At 42.4% G+C, this 20,786-nt stretch overlaps 1 protein-coding gene across 6 annotated transcripts in view; it reads left to right on the top strand.

The window, feature by feature from the left end:
* Nucleotides 1-20,786, top strand: part of CEMIP2 (cell migration inducing hyaluronidase 2) — a 79,549-nt gene that overhangs the window by 17,915 nt on the left and 40,848 nt on the right. For all 6 annotated transcript variants that reach the window (XM_036079967.2, XM_036079951.2, XM_078062154.1 and 3 more), the window contains 8 exons: nucleotides 3,454-3,594; nucleotides 4,192-4,753; nucleotides 9,258-9,427; nucleotides 14,107-14,295; nucleotides 16,369-16,538; nucleotides 18,296-18,505; nucleotides 18,801-19,006; nucleotides 19,364-19,433. In XM_036079967.2, the coding sequence (XP_035935860.1) occupies nucleotides 3,454-3,594; nucleotides 4,192-4,753; nucleotides 9,258-9,427; nucleotides 14,107-14,295; nucleotides 16,369-16,538; nucleotides 18,296-18,505; nucleotides 18,801-19,006; nucleotides 19,364-19,433 (1,718 nt within the window). The remainder of the gene's footprint in view (nucleotides 1-3,453; nucleotides 3,595-4,191; nucleotides 4,754-9,257; nucleotides 9,428-14,106; nucleotides 14,296-16,368; nucleotides 16,539-18,295; nucleotides 18,506-18,800; nucleotides 19,007-19,363; nucleotides 19,434-20,786) is intronic.

Here is a 20,786-nt window from a genome sequence, read left to right as displayed (position 1 = left end):
TAAAACTACATTTGATTTTATTTTTAAATGAGTGAAAATACTAAGATTTGTGTTCTGTGGCTTGAAACTGGCTAGGAGACAGTTCTAAAAGAGAAGCTTCAAGTATTTTTGAGGAACAACGTGTATCCTGAAAGGAAAACATCCATTAGGAGCTTTAAGGTCTGATACATTTATCTAAAAATCCCTTATTACTTCATAATTAAATATCTTGTGGCACGTTTTTATTTCTTAAATGGCCTTTGCTTTGCAAGTTGGTAATATATCAGTACTTCAAATGGTTTTGAAGAAATTCATTGTCAGTCTCAATCTAGTATCAATAAAGAATGGGCTCAGGATAGAGTCCCATCTACCAGGCTGAAAATCAGATGGCTCAGGGCTGTTGAAGGAGAAGCGGACCATAACAACCTGGACTGGGGCATCATTTTTGTCTGCAGTTTTTTTTTCTTTTACTATCTAGGACAGATTTTTGTCAAATTAGATGCCTCCTTAAATGGATACAGCATCTGAGAAGCATGTTATTATTTGCAAGACTTACAAATACTATTTTATTTAGTTTCCATGAGTGCTTTAGCGGTTTTATAGACTTTGAAGTCCTGGGGGAGATTGTGTCAATGCTTCTAAGAAAATAGACCTGAAGTAAGAGATGTTCATATCAACATCTTTGTTGACCAGGCCAGTCGACCACGGAATGAATTTGTCACACTGCTTTCTGTTGGCTCCTCAAATTGATTTTCTCTTCCCTTTTCTCCAGCAAAATAACCAAGTTCGCTGCAGTTGAGTCATTCTTCACAAGTAATCTGCAGTAAAGAGATGCCAGATCTGGGGGGAAGATCAGAGCTGAAATCCGTGGCCTTAATTGATGTTTTCACTTTCCATCTAAGACCGTGAATCACTGATGTGGTTCCTTTGAATCAACGTTCTGTAGTTTCACATTTTGGCAGTATAAGTGTAGAACTTTGGTAGAAATACGTGGTATGCTGACATCCTTCGGGGTCAGCCTCACTTTGGTTATTGCTGTTATATAATCTTAATAATGAACCCGCAGCTTAACAGTGGGCAGCCGGGAAGGTGGGGCTGTCGAGCTGTTTGTCAGCGCTTTCTGCAGACCATGGATTTCCTCATTAAGTGTACTTTACTGGAAGGAAATAGATGAGAGTTTTTGGTGATGGTTCCTAAGGAAGCATGCTCTCCTGGGAAATAATTAAAAACAAGAGGAATTGGGGCACTTGGGTGGCTCAGTCAGTTAAGCGTCTGACTCTTGATTTCAGCTCAGGTCATGATCTCAGGGTTGTGAGATCGAGCCCAGCAGGGGGCTCTGCACTGGGCATGGAGCTTGCTTAAGATTCTCTCTTTTCCTCTCTCAAAAAAACAAAACAACAAAACAACAACAACAAAACAAAAACCAAGAGAAATTATATAACCATTTGGTAGGCTCTTCATGTCAAAAGGCTGGATTTCCTTCTCAGTAGCTGGGTATATAGTGCTTGTTATATGGGGCATGCATTTGCTTGTGATGTAACATCATGGAAAGTTCCAGCTCGATGTTTTATGGGAAGAGAGGGAGGTTGAAGAGAAGTTTAAGAAATCCTTAGTAGTAAGTCAGAACACATTTAAGAGATTTCTTGTTTCTTCAGCGGAAAGAAACATTTAAGGATTATTTCTAGTCTAATAGTAACGATCACTGATTTATCTGAATTAAATGTCGGTGATTATGAAACTGCTTTGAGAAAAATTACATGAGATAATTGCCAAGGACTTAACTAGTGAGGCTGATTTTAACTGCAGTAGTTACTGTCACCTCAAAGAGAGAGCATGAGCCTAGGGCAACACGAGTGCTTAGAAATGAGATGTTTGCATTAAGGGTTACACAATTCAAAACGAGGAATCAGAATTTTCTTTCCATAAAAATTAATATCTTGGTGCTGCACTCAGCCTCTCTACTTTTCCTCCTATGATTTCCCAACATGTACCTTTCACCTTCATATGATTCCCAAGCACACCTTGCCTATCCCTCCCTTGGCTGAGTTTAAATATGGGCTGCACCTTGCCCTTCTAACTGAGCAACCAACGGACTTGGGTAGCGAGGGGTACTTGCATCTCTCACCTTCATGCTCCTTTCTTTTTTTTTTTTTTTTTTTTTTTGGAGAGGGAGCCCGCGGAGGCGCAGAGCGGGGGAGAGAGAGAGCGAGAATCTTAAGCAAGCTCCACGCCCCAGCATGGAGCTCGACACAGGGCTCCCATCTCAGGACCCTGAGATCATGACCCGAGCCGAAATCAAGAGTCAGATGTTTAACCTACTGAGCCACCCAGGCGCCCCCATGCTCCTCTTATTTAAGTACCATCCACCCTTTGAGGGTCCAGGTCTAGGGTCCTGTTCCGTTGAAACTGTCTCAGGTGCTCCAGCCCACCCCTCCTTTCTCTGAGCTCATTTGCGCATCACGCGACGACCACATTCTTCAGTGTTTAATTATTGCCTAGCTGGTGGCTTCTCTCCCAAGCTATAGTATAAGCTCTGCAGGCTGTGAGTTCATCCTGTGCTTTATAAATTTTACAGTATCTAGTACAAAGTGAGCAAATGAATCCCGTGTAAATACTTGGTCAGGAGTTGATCGAAACCCGTGTGATTCCTGCCCTCCCCCCCAATTATAGCAGCAACTAAAGGTCTCATGCATTAAATAGCTATGGCAATGCAGAATACTTTTATGTTTCCATCCTCTGTTCAAGGGGCAAATCCTAATTCTAGTAAAGGAACGCGACACGTCCAGTAAACCTCATTTCTTAAGGGGGAACTTGCATGTCACTCAGCTTGCTGAGTAATCTTGGATTTAGCTTCTCTGGTCTGTAGTTTCCTCATCTCTGAAAATGAGAAGTCATGCCTTGGGCCATTTGCCTCTTCCAGTTTCACTGGGAAAGCGTGCCTATCTGCAGATAGCTGGTATTTATCAGCTGGTATTTATCAGCTGCGGTCTGTGGAATGATAGAGGTGCTTCTGTCACCTACTGTGCACAGGAAGGAGCCTGGGAAGACCTGACATACCTATTACTTAGCAGTTCCCATTTTTAATTTACTAGTATGTTGTGAATATATTTTGTTTTCTAAAACTGCTTCCTAGTGTGGGTCCAAAGACAAATCACAGTTTTGCCTCTTGCTGTTAATTTATTTCCAGAGTAGATGATTCAGGGGAACTCCGTGTTTCCCTTGTGGAGTTAGACCCAAACTAGATGGTAGCAACTTAGTTGTGTAGGGCAACCTTTTTTATGCATTGAAGTAAAGGATTGGATATATCTGCTAGGTGGAATGGGATGGGATTTCCATCCTTATGGCAGGGACTTAAAACAGGTCTGCCCATCCCCTGCAGATTGCAAAAAATGAGGGTAGTACTTGGATCTGGCTAAAGGCATTCTTGCATTTTGTTGCATTGATGCGATACTGATGTTGCATTTTTTTTTATAGAGAATTGCCCAGATCAGAACCCACGTCTCAGGAACTGGGATCCAGGACAAGATTCTGCAAAGCAAGTTGTTATCAAGGAGGGAGATATGTTCCGGCTGACCTCAGATGCCACGGTGAATTCTATAGTCATTCAGGATGGAGGTGAGGAATGGTTCCTGCCTATGGGGGCTGCAAGGCTGCTCATTGCTGTGGGGGGCATTTGATGTTCTGTATGTAGAAAACTGTTCTTAGCCTTTAGAATGTGGTGTTGGTCTATCCATGGGGCATGAGAAGTTCCTAAGGTAGAACCATAGAATTCAAGAGCTAAGAGGACCTTAGAAATCACTCAAGTCAAGACCTCGGATTGAAAGGAAAGGAAACAGTTCCAGAAGGTGATCTCTCATAGCTAAATCTTTGTTACAGCTACGGAGAGTGATGAGAGAATTAACATGGGTTAACATATGTAAAAATGATTTGGAGGCTCTTAGATATTTTTCTAAAAATAATTTAGCCCTAAGGTGAATGGGTTGAAATTCATGCCCCTGGGCATTTCTAGCATGCTGAGACATGAACTCTCCATTTCTACCTTTACTATTTTGAAAACAGGCTTAATTTTCTAAGCAGACTCTTAATAAATTTTTTCCCCAACTTAACTGCAGAAGTCTTTTCTTCCTCACCCCCACTTAAGGTAAACTCCGTTTCTCTATATCCCAGAGAGATGTTTTGGGAGTTGGCTGATACTAGTGTTGTTCCTTGCAGGATTGCTTGTATTTGGCGATGATAAAGATGGATCCAGAAATATTACTTTGAGGACTCGTTACATCCTGATCAAGGATGGTGGGGCGCTTCATATTGGAGCAGAAAAATGCCGCTATAAATCCAAAGCGACAATGGCCTTGTATGGCAAGTCAGATGAAGGTGAAAGTATGCCAACATTTGGCAAGAAATTTATTGGTGTGGAAGCTGGTGGGACACTGGAGATACACGGGACACAGAAGGTCTCGTGGACGTTGTTGGCGAGAACTCTGCACTCCTCAGGCTTGACCTTTGGGTCCTACGCCTTTGAAAAGGACTTCTCTAGGGGCCTCAACGTGAGGATCATTGACCAAGACACGGCCAAAATTTTGGAAAGTGCGAGGTTTGATACCCATGAATACCACAATGAGAGTAGACGACTGCAGGAATTTCTGAGAATACAGGATCCAGGCCGGATTGTCGCCATAGCGGTCGGAGATTCGGCAGCCAAGAGCCTCTTGCAAGGAACCATACAGATGATCCAGGACCGATTGGGAAGTAAGCTGATCCAAGGACTGGGCTACAGGTGGGCAGACCTTTTACCTTCCTCCCCAGCTCCGTGTTGGAGTCTGTGTCTGTATGACAGGGGCTGCAGAAAGGGACAGGACACGCCACAGCCTGGCTTCGGGTGTCAGAATATGGCCACTCTTGCTTTGAAACATGGGTCTGGGGGGCGCGGGATGCTGGTTACAAAACTCTCTTCTCTTGGCTTCGGTTGATGAAGCACTCTGTGAACCAGAGTGTCGGGCTTTGAAAAGTGAAGAATGGAAATGTGCTACTGAGAGACTGGCAGCTCCAGGGCAGTTTCTTTCCCTCTTTCATCACCTTGGGCAAACCGAATGAAACGCAGGCTACTTGATTCTGCACGAAGGTATAAAAGTTGCAGGGGACAGCCTGAGGGAGGGGCACGTGCCCAGTGTTGTTTTCCTTTTTTGGAGTCCTCTGCCTGCTGATTTGCGTCTGCTTGTTTGATTGGGGCAGGTCTATGGAGCCTGGGCGCAGGTGAGGAAAGCAAGAGACTGGAGGGCTAGCAAGTTCATGCACACAGAGTCCTGGCCGCCGCCGCTGCTGGAGCCTGGGCCCCCGTCCTGTAGCTCACCAGGATTTCCTCATCCAGCCCTGAGGCTGGGGGAAGTAGCCGGCTCAACATGTAATTCAGAAAAGAGAAGTTTTAATTCTGCTTACTGTTCTTCGTAAAGCCAGGGAATGAGTCTGCCGTGAAAAGGAAGAGGACTTAAAAAACTCACATATTGAAAGGGTCTAGTTATTTTTTTCCTCGGATGGTTGATGGATCTAGTTATTATTTTCCTTCCGTTGGTTGTTGGAATGGAACAGTATCTGCGGAAATTCTAGAGAAAGTTAAGAAGACAAAATTAATGAAGAAAAGTGTCTGTAATGTTCTCAAAATGCCTTTTCTTCACCCCGGGGATATTGAGGAGGTGCTGAGTGCTGGGTTACCCCTAGGTGCTGAGATGAAAGAACACTGCCTCGGAGCCCTTGTTTAATCTGGTGGATAAACACACCTAAAGAGACGGGAGCGTACAGTGAGACCCTTGCTTATAGGCTGGAATGGGAGTGCAGGTAGAGGGAGCCCCCAGATCGGCTTGGGGAATCTGTGGAGGCTTCCCAAAGGTGAGAAGCCTGAGGGGAGTTTAGGAGCATGCTCTGTAGGCAGTCGGAGAAGGAGGGCTTTCTAGACAGGGAATAGCAGGTGGCAAATCTCGGAGGTGGGTTCTTAAAAATTTCAGGATTAAATATAATATGCAGAAAAGTGCTAAAAACAAGAATGCAGGGTCTAATCACAACGTGACACCTGGATAGTCACCCTCCAGGTGAAGACATAGATCATTATTGCCAGTGGCCCGGAAGCCCCCTGGCTGTGTCCCCTCTGTTTCACTGATCACTCCCTCTGCTCAGCAAAGATAACCACTCACCGGAATTTGTGGAGATCGCGAAAAGTTCAGGTTTGCCTCTTTCTGGACTTCGTGTCAATGCGAGCAGACAATATATCCTATTTTGCATCTGGCTTCTTTGCTCAACTCTGTGTTAACTGAGTTATATATACATAACATAACGGTTATGTGTGTTGGTATGTGCGGGGCTGGTTTGTTTTCATTGCTGTTCATTTTCTATTGTGTGACTACCCCAGCGCGCACTGCTGGACATCCCGTCCAGTTCGGACCTCTGTTATAAAAAGGGCTTCTCCATGGGGCGCCTGGGTGGCTCAGTCGTTAAGCGTCTGCCTTCAGCTCAGGTTGTGATCCCAGGGTCCTGGGATCGAGCCCCGCATCGGGTTCCCTGCTCGGCAGGAAGCCTGCTTCTCCCTCTCCCGCTCCCCCTGCTTGTGTTCCCTCTTTCGCTGTGTCTCTGTCAAATAAATAAATAAAATCTTTAAAAAAAAAAAAAGGCTTTCTCCAAATGTTCTTTTATCCATCTCTTAAAACCCATGTGTCCGTAGTTCTGTAATTTATAGCCCTAGGAGTGGAAACACGATCTCTCTGTTTCATTATCCAGTATATGCCAGGATGACAACTTTTGTCTGTTTACTCCATTATTTTCCTGGATTTGTGTGATCATCAGCGGTGAATATTTTGTTTGGCTTTTTTGGGTTCCTTTCCTCCTGGTTTCCAAATTCCCTTGAAAATAATGCTGCTGATTTGACAGAGGAATTTGAGTTGTGATCCTTTGCCAATGTTCCATTGCTTTGACCTTATCTCCAATGTACATAAACACCCGCCTTTGAAGATACTGTTCTGTGTGGTGAAATTTTTCTCAAGTAGAGGAGGGAAGTAGGAGTGTTTTGGAGATAATGTCAGGAGAATAGAACATTGTTTTATAGTTGCTGAGGCAGCTCTGGTAAATAAAGGAAGCCTCTGCTATTTCTTCTCCTTTCCTCTCACATAGGAGATAATAAATTGAGACATTTGGCATTTGATTCTTTGTGCTGTATCAAGGAATATAAATAGAGCTATAAAGCGTAGTCAGCTGAAGAGTAGCTAATCCACGCAGGGGCAGGTGTGGAATTTATAAGGATATAGGCATGCTTTGGTTAACTTTTATCTGAGTATCCAGCCATCTGTCTGGCATAGATTACATTTGGCATATATATATGTATATATATATATATATATATATATCCCTCTAGAGTAGGAAATTGACATTTTTCTTTCCGGGTTTTAAACCAGGAATCTTAAGGCAAAATTTTTTTTGGCTTTTTGTCTTTGTTCTTTTTTTAGTTTGGCCACAAGTTTGAGCAAGTCCCTGGGATGTTTATTACAGAAATAAAATGAAATTAGGGGGCATTTTCTTTTCTTTTTTTTTTTTAAAGATTTTATTTATTTATATGACAGAGATACACAGCGAGAGAGGGAACACAAGCAGGGGGAGTGGGAGAGGGAGAAGCAGGCCTCCCGGGGAGCAGGGAGCCCGATGTGGGGCTCGATCCCAGGACCGTGGGATCACGACCCAAGCCGAAGGCAGACGCCTAATGACTAAGCCACCCAGGCGCCCCAAGGGGCATTTTCAAACACAGTTGTTTTTTAACAAATAGATACATGACATGCAAAATTTTCAATCTGTTGGATAGTGATTATACAACTTTGATTTAAGATTATTAAGAAACCAGTAACCCAGTGGTTCTCAGCTTTGCGCTCCTGAGATTTTTTTTTAAATCCCATGCCCAAGGCCACCTTAGAAATTTTTACATAAGAATCTCTGAAGGGGAGGGCCCCCAGGTGTTTGATGCTCTCACCTCTGACCTCTAACTTAGGGGTTCTCAGTGTGGTCCCCAGACCAGGAGCATCAGCGTCACCTGGGTGTTTGTTAGAAATGCGCATGCTCTGGCCTCACCTCAAGCAATCAGCGGGTGGGGACCCAAATCAAATCTGATTTGACCAAAGTGAGAACCACTCTCTAACTCAGTGGTTCTCAAGTGTGGCTGCACATTCAAATCGTCTGGGGAGCTTTGAAAACATACTAATGCCATGCCCCACCTGGAGAAATGATGATGGCGTCAGTCTGGGCTGGGTCTGAGTGTGGATGGCTTCCTAAAGCTCCCCATGTCATTCCATGATGCAGCCAGATTTGAGAACATTGCTGAGAACTCAAAAGAGAGCAGGCGATACTCATTTTATTTTTTAATTTTTTCTTTTCTCTCTTTTTAAAGTTTTTATTTAGGTTTCCAGTTAGTTAACCTACAGTGTAATATTAGTTTCGGGTGTACAATATAGTGATTGAATACTTCCATACATCACCCCGTGCTCATCACGACAGGTGCATTCCTTAATCCCTATCACCTGTTTCATCCAGCCCCCAGCCCACCTCCCCTCTGGTAACTGTCAGTTTGTTCGCTATATATAAGAGTCCCATCTGGTTTGCTTCCCTCTCTCTCTCTTTTTTTTCCCCCTTCCCCTATGTTCATCTGTTTTGTTTCTTAAATTCCACATGAGTGAAATCATATGGTATTTGTCTTTCTGTGACTGACTTATTTCTCTTAGCATAATAAACTCTAGCTCCATCCGTGTCTTCGCAAATGGCAAGATTTTATTCTTTTTTATGACTGAGTAACATTCCATTGTATATATACACCACATCTTCTTTATTCATTCATCAGTTGGTGGACGTCTGGGCTCTTTCCATATTTTGGCTATTGTTGATAATGCTGCTCTAAACATTGGGGTGCATGCCATACTCATTTTAAAACAAGGGGAATAGATGGGTTTGTGGCCAGAATGATGGGTGAATAATAGGGGTGTGTATTGAGGAAGGAAGACAGTGATTCATTTTAGTCCCAACCATCGGTGTTTCGCCTCTTACAGAGCTGAACAAACAAGGATTTAAAATCCAGATGCATTTCCTTCTGTGACGTCGGTGACTTCAGTCAAGGTTTGGACTTGCAGCCTCATGGAAAAAGAGAGAGCGGGATTGATAAAAATGAAATACATGCATTAAGCAGCACCTGACACAACATGTGTGTCAAGGATCTGAGCTGGTACCATGACAAATAAGGCACATGCTCTTTTCCCTTCTAGGCAAGCGTGGGCTTTGGTTGGTGTCATCGATGGAGGAAGTATTTCTTGCAATGAGTCTGTGAGAAACTATGAAAATCATAGCAGTGGAGGGAAGGCTCTTGCCCAAAGAGAATTTTATACTGTGGATGGTCAGAAATTCACCGTGACAGCTTATAGTGAATGGATTGAAGGTGAGCAAGTATGGTTTAGACCCTTGTGAGACATTGGTAAGTACTGTGGAAGACTGGTTTCTTTGGGTGGTATTGTATTCAAAGGACAATCTGATTCGATTTCTCAACTGGTTGAAGGTGAAACCTATAGTTTCCCTCCTACAGTTGATCCTTTCAACTCAAAGAGTTCTTGCTGGATTGGAGAATGCTCTTTTCTAGTTTGGTCACTTTGTTCTTGATCCTCGAGTCATAAAGTGTGGTTAACTATTAGAGATGGATTTGTTTCCTGGATTTGGTACCCTTTGAACCAATCTAGATGTGACAGGGTGAGCTGCCTTGTATGAATATGCTCTTGTACTTTGGATCTTCTCTTTATGTAGACATGTAGTAAGTATTACTTTTGCACACACGCTATACAAACAAACCTCTCATTTTCTCAGCAGTTTTTCCTTGATGATCCAGCTAATGCATTTATCTTCTAAACGAATTGGAAAGCACAGAAAAGTACAAAGTAAAAATTAAGCTCTAACCCTATCATTCAGAGAGAATTGTTTTTGTGCAAATAATCTAGTCATTTTTTATCTTCTATGTGTTTTCTCCCCTAGTGCTCATTTTGTTTTGACTTGTTTCCCTCGCTTTAAATAATATTTTAGGTCTTCAACTTTTTTTTTTTCAACATAATTTTTATTCTCATTCACCTTTTAGAGGAACCATAATTTGTTCAAATAATGCCCAGTACTGGGTGTTTAGGGTAGCCCTGACTTGTTTCTTTAAGGATGTTTACTCACCTACTTTGCGGCCAGGTTTTTTGGCGCCAGGTATGGATTGGCAGCCTCCTGTCTGTGCTTGCCCACTACCTTTCTTTTGCAAGCAAAAATTATACCAAAATTATTGTGAAATGAGTAACTGAGAAGTGCCTTATTACCTAGAAGGGTTGATTTTAGGGCTCATACCTTGGTTTTGAGCAGCAGGGTAGCACTGTTTACTAAGATGGATTTCTGGAGACAGAGAGCCCAGCTCTTTCACTTACTATGTGATGGTGGGCGTGTGACTTTAACTTCCTAACCCTCAGTTTCCTCATCTGAAAAATGGGCATGATGAGAGAAACTATCACATAGGGCTGCTGTGGGTATCCAGGGGGAAGAATATGAAGTTTTTCACACAGTGTGCCTAGGAAGCACTGGGTGTTAGCTATTTTTTTTTTTTTTTAAGATTTTATTTATTTATTTGAGAGAGAGAGAATGAGAGAGCGAGCATGAGATGGGGGAGGGTCAGAGGGAGAAGCAGACTCCCCACCGAGCAGGGAGCCCGATGCGGGACTCAATCCCGGGACTCCAGGATCATGACCTGAGCCGAAGGCAGTCGCTTAACCAACTGAGCCACTCAGGCATCCCGGTGTTAGCTATTTTATTGATGATCCAAAGATGACTTGGGTTATAATGGTGTATTTTGTACCACTGTAATTAAAGAGACAAAATCTTTTGCTTTAAAATAAACAGGTAGGGGCGCCTGGGTGGCTCAGTTGGTTGGGCAGCTGCCTTCGGCTCGGGTCATGGTCCCGGAGTTCAGGATTGAGCCCCTCGTCGGGTTCCCTGCTCGGCGGGGAGTCTGCTCCCTCGGCCCCTCACCCAGCTCGTGCTCACTCACTCTCTCTCAAATAAATTAATAAAATCTGAAAAAAAAAATAAACAGGTAAATAGAGTTCCTTGTATGAAACAGAGACTTTCACATGTTGCTTCTAAGCAGCCTTCTGGGTTTGGGCTGAGGAGATGGTACTTACTATGGACGAGGAAGCTCTGCTTTTTGCCTCTAGGACCACTGCTTTCTACCCCATCGTGGTTGCCTCTGGCAAAAAGCATAGGTGGACAAGAAACATTTCTTAGCAAGAATTTGGTCCTGCGTGAAGAGGTTAGTGGAATTGCTTCCAGTAAAAGTTCATGTAGAGGATAATTACTGACGAACCTCAATCAACATTTCCTCTGTGGAAAATTTTGTTTTCATTTCTACATTACCAGTGACTACTCATTTCTGGAAGAGGGTCCACTCTAGCTATCATAGGATATTGGGTCCCGTGTTCTCAATGACTCTTACTTTCTGGAAGAGGTGGAGAATCTCTCCAGGAAGCAAGGAGGGTGAGCTTATTGCCTTTCGTATTTCCAATTCGCTAGTGTTAATGGGAGGAAATCTTAGGCAGGATTTTCTTCTGAAGCTAGGAAAAAGTGAGGACCTAGTGAATGATACGATCTTCCCGCTCTAACCATCTGAATTCTTTTTTTATTTTTTTTTTATTTTTTTATTTTTTTTTATTTTTTTTAAAGATTTTTTATTTATTTATTTGACAGAGAGAGAGGTAGCGAGAGCAGGAACACAAGCAGGGGGAGTGGGAGAGGGAGAAGCAGGCCTCCCGCTGAGCAGGGAGCCCGATGTGGGACTCGATCCCAGGACCCTGGGATCATGACCTGAGCCGAAGGCAGACGCTTAACGACTGAGCCACCCAGGCGCCCTGAATTCTTTTTTTAAACAGAAACAAATTCTAATGGTCTTTGGCATTGAACCTGATGTATCTAGCAGTCCTCTTCTTTAAAAAGCAGTTTTTGAAAAATTCTGTGAAAAAAATTAATGTTTCTTAGTTGTTCTTTTTTAGATTTTTTTTTTTTTTTTTGGTAAAATCTGAAAATTTGGGCAACGATTGTCATTGCTGCTAGGGGTTCTTGGTTATTTTTGTGCTTAAAAAAAATTTATTATGCATGTGAAGTCCCAGCAACTATTAGCTGTTGTTATTAGAGTCATTATTTTTTTTTTTTTTTTTTAAGATTTTATTTATTTATTTGACAGAGAGAGACACAGCAAGAGCAGGAACACAAGCAGGGGGAGTGGGAGGGGGAGAAGCAGGCTCCTGGCTGAGCAGGGAGCCCGATGCGGGGCTCGATCCCAGGACCCTGGGATCAGGACCTGAGCCGAAGGCAGACGCTTAACGACTGAGCCACCCAGGCGCCCCTGTTATTAGAGTCATTATTGTTAGTCTTATTATTTAGACCAAATCCCATCATAGGCTTTAGTATCTGGATGCAAGAAATATGTAAAAGAAAAAAGCTACTTTACTTTTTTTTTTTTCCCGGTACTTTTCTTTTGGTCCTTTGTGAAAACAAACGTATGGTAGTTTGGCATCTGAAGGAACACTTGCTCAGGTTAGGTTTTATCAGGAGAGTTGGCTCAGGATTGTCAGGGTTATTTGCGGCATTCCTTGTGCCTTGCCCGAATTTCCCTCTTTCTGAGTTCCCTCACTTGAGTCAATGTGTTTCTTCGCTCCTGCCATTGACCCTTAGTGTCGGAATCTTAAAGTCACCCCAGAGCAGCGTGCGGTTAATTGGAAGGATGGTTGTAAGTATAGATACAGGGCACCAGATACCTTTGAGATGCGGTGTTTTCTTCTCCATCGAGCTTATGAAGTAGCTTCTATCTGTTGTGTATACAGTTGCATTAAGTCAGCTTTTGGTTTGGGACAGATTCTATCACGGATGTTTTAGAAGCAGGAAATGCTTCTATACTTGGTTGCACATAAAAGAGTAAATGAAGGAGATGTTGGATCAACTTTGCGGTTTTTGCCTGCCTAATTGGGAACCAACTTCGAGTTTCGAAAGAAGGCATTGGGAGAGATCAGTGATTAGTAGTCCCTGGGTCACATAGATTGCAGAGTTGGTGTCATTACAGGGAAGGAGCGGAGTGGGACAGGGACACTATCCTGTGGTCTCTGGGTGACATTGCAGATCATGGTGGGAATGCTCATCCCTTCAGCAGACATCTGTGAGTTTGCATGACGAAATAGAGGAGCAAATATGCAGGTGGACGTACTCTGCTGCCTTCATGAATGCACCTTCCAAGGAAGTGAGCTAGTCTCCCGTTGGACAGGTATGAATAATACCAGAGGGAACACTAGAATGAGAATACTGGAGAAGGAGGTTGCTTCCAGCAAGGATATTGGGGAAGTCTTTAAAGGTTTGCCTGATCTTGGGGGGGCCTGGCTGGCTCAGTTAGTAGAGCATGTGGCTCTTGATCTCAGGATTGTGAGTTCGAGCCCCACATTGGGGGGAGATTACTAAAAAAAAAAAAAAGATTTGCCTGACCTTTATAAGATGGGGATGGTATCTTGGTTGGTGGATTAAGAGTGGAAGTACATTGTAGCTAAAGAATTAAGTATGAACAAAGGCCCAGAAATGAGAGATTGCCTGAGGCAGACTTTTATTCTTAAGATTATGTGTGTGCTAATGTTCTATCTCTCATCCTGTGTTTGGATCACATTGAAGCACTGAGTATTTATTACATACCTATTCCGTGTTTGGCGGCGTCTACTTATGTGTGATATGTTCTTACTACATTTCAGGACTGCTTGGAAGCAGTAATATAGTTTTAGCACTGAGTTGAAGTACAGCGAGAGATTGGGGATCAAGAAGAATAGTGGGACATTTCCTATACCATCGTGGTTAGGGGAACATGGGGCTCTCTACCCTGGAGGTCAGGGCTGTCCATGTTCATCTTTTTATCATCAGTATCTGCAGAATGACAGGCACATAGTTAGCGCTGGTAAAAATATACTGACTTGTGTCTATCTTAACTTTGGATTTGTGAGTCAGTGGGGAGGTTGATTTTAGGGGGGGAAGTGCCTACTAATGCATCATTTTCTTTCTTGCTTTTTGGTTTAGGTGTTTCTCTTTCAGGCTTCCGGGTGGAGGCTGTGGATGGAGTGAAGCTTCATCTGCTGGATGATGTTAGTAGTTGGAAACCTGGAGACCAGATCGTGGTTGCAAGCACAGACTATTCTATGTACCAAGCAGAGGAGTTTACTCTACTCCCCTGTCCTGAGTGCAACCGCTTCCAGGTCAAAGTCAAAGGTATCGGACTGCTCAGAATCCTTCTTGGCATTTGATTCCTGCAGTCTCTCCCCCCCTCCCCCACCGCCCTGTCAACCTTACCCCAAAGCCAAGGTGTCATCACCATCATCATCTGGATATTGAAGATCTTAGCACTGGGGTGCTTTGAACACTAGATCCCAGAGGATGTTAGATAAGAGTAGTTAGAGAACAGTAGTGTTGCTGTTAATGATATGTAGCAGGCAAATCAGTGTTTTTGTGCTCTTTTTTTGTTAAAAAGAAAAAAAATGATGTGGACTAGATGGATTGATTTTTTTTCCCCCAAGATCCAAGATTCCAACTTCTTTCTTATTAATTTTCTACTATCAAATAATCATCCAATTATCAACTGATTCATATTTACATATGAATTTCTTCTTAATTAAAACAAAATCTCATGATTTTTTTTTTTTTTTTTAAGATTTTATTTATTTGACAGAGAGACAGCCAGAGAGGGAACACAAGCAGGGGGAGTGGGAGAGGGAGAAGCAGGCTTCCCACGGAGCAGGGAGCCCGATGCGGGGCTCGATCCCAGGAGCCTGGGATCATGACCTGAGCCGAAGGCAGACGCTTAACGACTGAGCCACCCAGGCGCCCCTAAATCTCATGATTTTTGAGTGCCTACTTCCTTGGCAAAAAAACAGATCTCACTAATATTTAAAATAGAACCAGAAAGGTATTGGGCGCCTGGGTGGCTCAGTTGGTTAAGCGACTGCCTTCGGCTCAGGTCATGATCCTGGAGTCCCTGGATCGAGTCCCGCATCGGGCCTGCTCAGCAGGGAGTCTGCTTCTCCCTCTGACCCTCCCCCCTCTCATGTACTCACTCTCTCTCATTCTCTCTCTCTCAAATAAATAAATAAAATCTTTAAAAAAAAAAAAAAGAACCAGAAAGGTATTTTCATAGACTACATTTTTTTATCATAAGCTTGAATCATGTTTTTTGAGGGAAAGCAATATGCAGTGAGATCCGTACTGTAAGCTGTGTTTAGGAAGAATTGCTGACATTTACCAGGTACTTATCCTGAGCCAGGTAATAGGCAAAGCTCCTTTATATGTTGCCTCACTTGTGGAATTTACTATGCATTTCATTTATTACATTGTCTCCCTTCCTTCTGTACTCAAGATTATATACACTTATGATATAAAACCAAAGAGTTTACAGTAACTATTTAATAAGCACACACTCATGGGTAATTTAGAGCTTTGCAGTTTAAGGGAAACAGCTTTTGCTTTAAAAAAAAATAGGACGATTGGCTCACTTGGCACTTTCTCTCTGTGCTTCATTCAATGTTGTACTTTTCCTTCTTGATAATATAGAGCATAAGCAGAAAACAAAACCCAAAAAAAACTATGTTACCATCTGGCATTAATTTTGTTTTGGAAATTCCCACTCTTGTTAACAAGTCTACATGATAATGAATCTCCCATGATCTCAACTGCTTGATTTATTTGTATTTTTCCTTCCTGAGTTTATGTAATAAAAACATCAGAGAAAAGCTCATTATTAAAGTGTTTCTAGACTTCCAAAAAGGTGGAAATTTAAAAGAATGCATGCTAATATTAAAATAAGAAGTAAGAAAGATGGTAATGTTTGTAATGTTAATATTTAAATGCATATTAGTTTAGCTTTGAAGTAAAAGCAAGAATAACTTAATACCTCGTTATCAACATCTACAAAACCATTCATTTTTCTGGATTCACCATGCGTTTGGTTCTTCATGTGCCCTCGGGGATAAGAACAAGAGCATATGGACAGGAACCTGAGAGAGTGAGATAGAGAGAGAGAAAGAGGATACTTACATATATTCCAGAATGTTGGTGCCATTCAGGAGAGGATTAAGCTCCCTGTGTGTGGCTTTGACATTGAGTGAGTGGTTAGAGTAAATAATCTTTAAAATCCTTGCTTCCTTGTAGTCTGTGATTCTGAGGTATTAAGGAATGGAAGCAGACAATAAATTTTGGTATCTTGGAATTGCAGAATAAATAGGACTGCCTTTTTGATGTTTCATATGTTCTTTTTTAAAATATTTTTTGTCTCTTGCCCACGTCAACCAGAAGCCCCTCAGTTCCTGCACATGGGTGAGATCACCGATGGTGTAGACATGAGAGCAGAGGTCGGAATTCTCACCCGGAACGTTGTAATCCAAGGAGAGATGGAGGACTCATGCTATGCTGGAAACCAGTGCCAATTCTTTGATTATGATACCTTTGGGGGACATGTCATGGTAGGCAAAAAGATTTAATGAGACTTGGTTGCCAAATACATGTTTGCAGTAACTTTCAAGTTTTTTTTTTTTTTAACATTTAAAAAAATTTATTTATTAGAGAGAGAATGAGCAGGGCAGGGAAGAGCAGAAGGCGAGGGAGAAGCTGACTCCCCACTGAGCAGGAAGCCCAACGCAGGGCTCGATCCCAGGACCCTGGGATCATGACCCGAGCCAAAGGCAGACGCTTAACCAACTGAGCCATCTAGGAGCCCCAAAACTTTCAAGTTTTGGAATGAGATCTATATGGATATTAAAAAGAAATCATATTTTAGTTTTCTATTCAGTGACAGTAAAGAGATTTTGCATAATTAAAAGAGAAAGTTACTATCTTCATTTAGTTGACCTCAACCTGTAGTTAAACCATTTTGTCCCATGCATGCAATCTCTGAAAGGATCAGATGATTCTTTTTGAAAACTTGATATTATGGAAGGGTAAGCAGTAGTAATATCTTTCTGTAAAAATATTTTTTGTATGCAGATTTTTATTCTCTAAAAGTACTGAGCACTTACCATATGGTAAGCCTTGCACTGCATACTAACTGGACTTCTGGGCTGTGTTTTGGCTACATGTGTTTTAAAATCAGTTTTTGTGCACTGAGTAGGTTATGCTTGTTAACAACATTTCTTTTACACTGTTTACTGAAATGTTGGTCAGTGTTATTCCTTTGTTTTTAGTAGTATGATTAAAAATCCAGTGTTTAAAAATAGAATGCTTAAATTGTGGATCACAGAGAAATTTTTTTTTTAAGATTTCATTTATTTATTTGACATAGAGAGAGAGAGACACACAGCGAGAGAGGGAACACAAGCAGGGGGAGTGGGAGAGGGAGAAGCAGGCTTCCCGCCAAGCAGGGAGCCCGAGGCGGGGCTCGATCCCAGGACCCTGGGATCATGACCTGAGCTGAAGGCAGATGCTTAATGGACTGAGCCACCCAGGCACCCCACAGAGAAATTTTTAAAAAGAATTGAAGTAAATAATATTATGTGCTAGAACATTGAGGGAAAATTTACAGATAACTATTTATCAAACTATGGTGGCGTTTATAGAAATGAAAGAACAAGACAAGACTGGAAATGACCAAAATATTTGAACAAATCAAAACATGTTACATATATAGAAATCATTTCTGTAGCTCTTCTGGTTACATTTCCTTTTATTCCTAATTAGAGGCTATTTTTATGGCTCTTGAAAGTATTCACTTATGTTAAGAAGCATTTGCTGGGGTGTCTGGCTGGCTCAGTCAATAGAGCATGCGACTCTTGATCTGAGGGTCGTGAGTTTGAGTCCCATGTTGGGCATGGAGATTACTTAGAAGAAAAAAAAAAAGCATTTGCTAAATTAGTAACTGGAGATCCAGGAAAGCCGGGTCCCAAAGAAAAGAAATATTTTAATATGCATTCCCCTTTAGACATTTTCTATTAGAAACGTATTTTTTTGCGGGGCGCCTGGGTGGCTCAGTCGTTAAGCGTCTGCCTTCAGCTCAGGTCATGATCCCAGGGTCCTGGGATCGAGCCCCGCATCGGGCTCCCTGCTTGGCGGGAAGCCTGCTTCTCCCTCTCCCACTCCCCCTGCTTGTGTTCCCTTTCTCACTGTGTCTCTCTCTGTCAAATAAATTTAAAAAAATCTTTAAAAAAAAAAAGAAAAGAAACGTATTTTTTTGCTACGTGAATATTCCAAAGTGTATCGGTTTGATTTCGGTTATCTTGTCCTACAGATAAAGAAAAATTTCACTTCCGTCCATCTTTCTTACGTGGAATTGAAACACATGGGTCAGCAGCAGCTGGGGCGGTATCCTGTTCATTTTCACCTGTGTGGAGACGTGGATTACAAGGGGGGGTACAGACACGCGACGTTTGTGGATGGCTTATCTATTCATCACAGCTTCTCACGCTGCATCACTGTGCATGGGACAAATGGTCTGCTGGTACGTAGCCTCTCACCACACGGATGCATGTTAACTCTCCTGCATTGTCACAACCTCTCCATTTGGTGTAACTAAGCTCTTGTAGCGCATGCCTTACTCTAGCCTCCTTTTCCTGAGAATTCTGGCGTTTTTCTCTATGAAGAGATCGATAACACCTGGCATTTGACTCTGCCCCTTCAGTTAAGATGAAAACTTCTCTTTGCGTCTGTACCAAGTGTGCCGCGTAGATAGCACTTGTCATTTAAACCGCAGTCACTCACGTTACCATTGACATTGCACACTTGTGTTTTTGCAGATTAAAGACACAATCGGATTTGACACACTGGGTCATTGTTTCTTTTTGGAAGATGGTGTCGAACAGAGAAATACTTTGTTCCACAATCTGGGCCTCCTCACCAAACCCGGCACCCTCCTCCCCACTGATAGGAATAACTCCATGTGCACCACCATGCGAGACAAAGTGTTCGGCAGTTACGTCCCTGTGCCCTCCACGGACTGCATGTGAGTAACTGGCAGAGAGAAAAACTCATATGTGCGGTTCAAGGCCTTTAACTTTGTTTTTTTTTAAAGATTTTATTTATTTGAGCGAGAGAATGAGAGAGAGAGAGAGAGAGAGAGCATGAGAGGGGGGGTCAGAGGGAGAAGCAGACTCCCTGCTGAGCAGGGAGCCCAATGCGGGACTCGATCCTGGGCCTCCAGGATCCTGACCTGAGCCGAAGGCAGTCGCTTGACCACCTGAGCCACCCAGGCGCCCAAGGCCTTTAACTTTGTGGGGTAGATGTTTTGGGGGAGGTTTTTTTAGTGGGCAGGATTTTTGCATGACTCGTGTTTAAGTCACTTTTAAAAAATGCCTTGCAGGGCTGTTTCAACTTTCTGGATTGCTCATCCGAACAATAACCTGATTAGTAATGCAGCTGCGGGCTCGCAGGTAAGTAACGTTAAATGCTTTCAGGTGTTTGGTCTTCATGTTTAGAAGTATTCTGGTGTATATGGATGTAATGTCATGTGTGACAATCTAGTTCAAGCATGGCATTGTTTTCTATACTGCTTATTTCACTGAAAGCAGGATATGGTTGAGATGCTTTTTTGTTTCTTCTGCATCATTCATGCCAGGTAGTAGTTATGAGTGTGGTAACATGGATGCCAAATGGAGGAAAAGAGGTGGGCTGATGGGTGGGGTTATTGGACCTTCAGAGTGCATTTTTAGTGAATCGTGTGCAATCTTTCTGGCTTCTCATATTCAAGACATGCATGGCCAAGTGCCTCATCATTTCAGTTTTTAATTTTGATGAACAAAGAAAGCCTTAGCTTTTCTTTATGGGAATGGATTATTCTGTAGAACATTATGACAGGGGTCATTCTGGTCAAAGTGTATATCCTTTTGTTCAGTGCAGGGATCATACACACTTAGGGGCTTCATCTCCTTGGTAAAGCAGCTAAACTCTGTGCCTTAAATTAACTGTTTGTCTTGAATTTCAGAGACATGCACATACACAAGAATAACTTAAGAGAATAAATGAACTATTTTTGGATGGCAGAAATGTCTCCTGGAGAAACTTGGGAGAGATTTACATTTATAGTTGAGTGTGATTTAAAACTGTTAATTTATAGTGGAAAAGTGAATCTTGAAGACGTTATACTATTATGATTATATCTATGCTGCAAACTGTAGTACAGAAATATGAGCTTTGTAGCAGTGCCTATTCATATTTATATATTGCGGCTATTAAAATTTTTAAAAGGAAAGAGATACCTAGCATTATTTCCCAGGACCAAGTAAAAGATTAGTGGAAGGGAGTATTTCTTCCAGATAACTAGGATACGGGCATCACTGGGTGATGGTGGAATTCACTTCCGTGCTTTTCCTTAAAAACATAAAACATAAAATTCTTTTTTTTCCTAGATTTTATTTATTTATTTGAGAGACAGAGCGAGAGAGACAGCACAAGTCGGGTGAGGGGCAGAGGGAGAAGCAGGCTCCCCGCTGAGCAGGGAGTCTGATGTGGGACTCAATCCCAGGACCCTGGGATCATGACCCGAGCTGAAGGCAGATGCTTAACCCACTGAGCCACCCAGGCGCCCAAAACATAAAATTCTTACTTCACAGGGCAGAGACTTGGACATGTAATCATTTCAGCTTTCCATCCATTAATTTTTTGTCAAATGTTTGTTGAGTCTCTATGAAGTTTGTGCTGAGAGTTTCTAATTAGAAGATGAGTTTTGGAGCCAAGATGGCCACGGGTTTGATACACAGCCTTACCCTGGGATCATCTTCTGATCT

The sequence above is a fragment of the Halichoerus grypus genome, chromosome 14 (assembly GCF_964656455.1).
Source record: "Halichoerus grypus chromosome 14, mHalGry1.hap1.1, whole genome shotgun sequence".
Classification (NCBI taxonomy): domain Eukaryota; kingdom Metazoa; phylum Chordata; class Mammalia; order Carnivora; family Phocidae; genus Halichoerus; species Halichoerus grypus.
The sequence above is the reverse complement of the archived record's forward strand: the minus strand, read 5'-3'. Positions and strand labels throughout refer to the sequence as shown.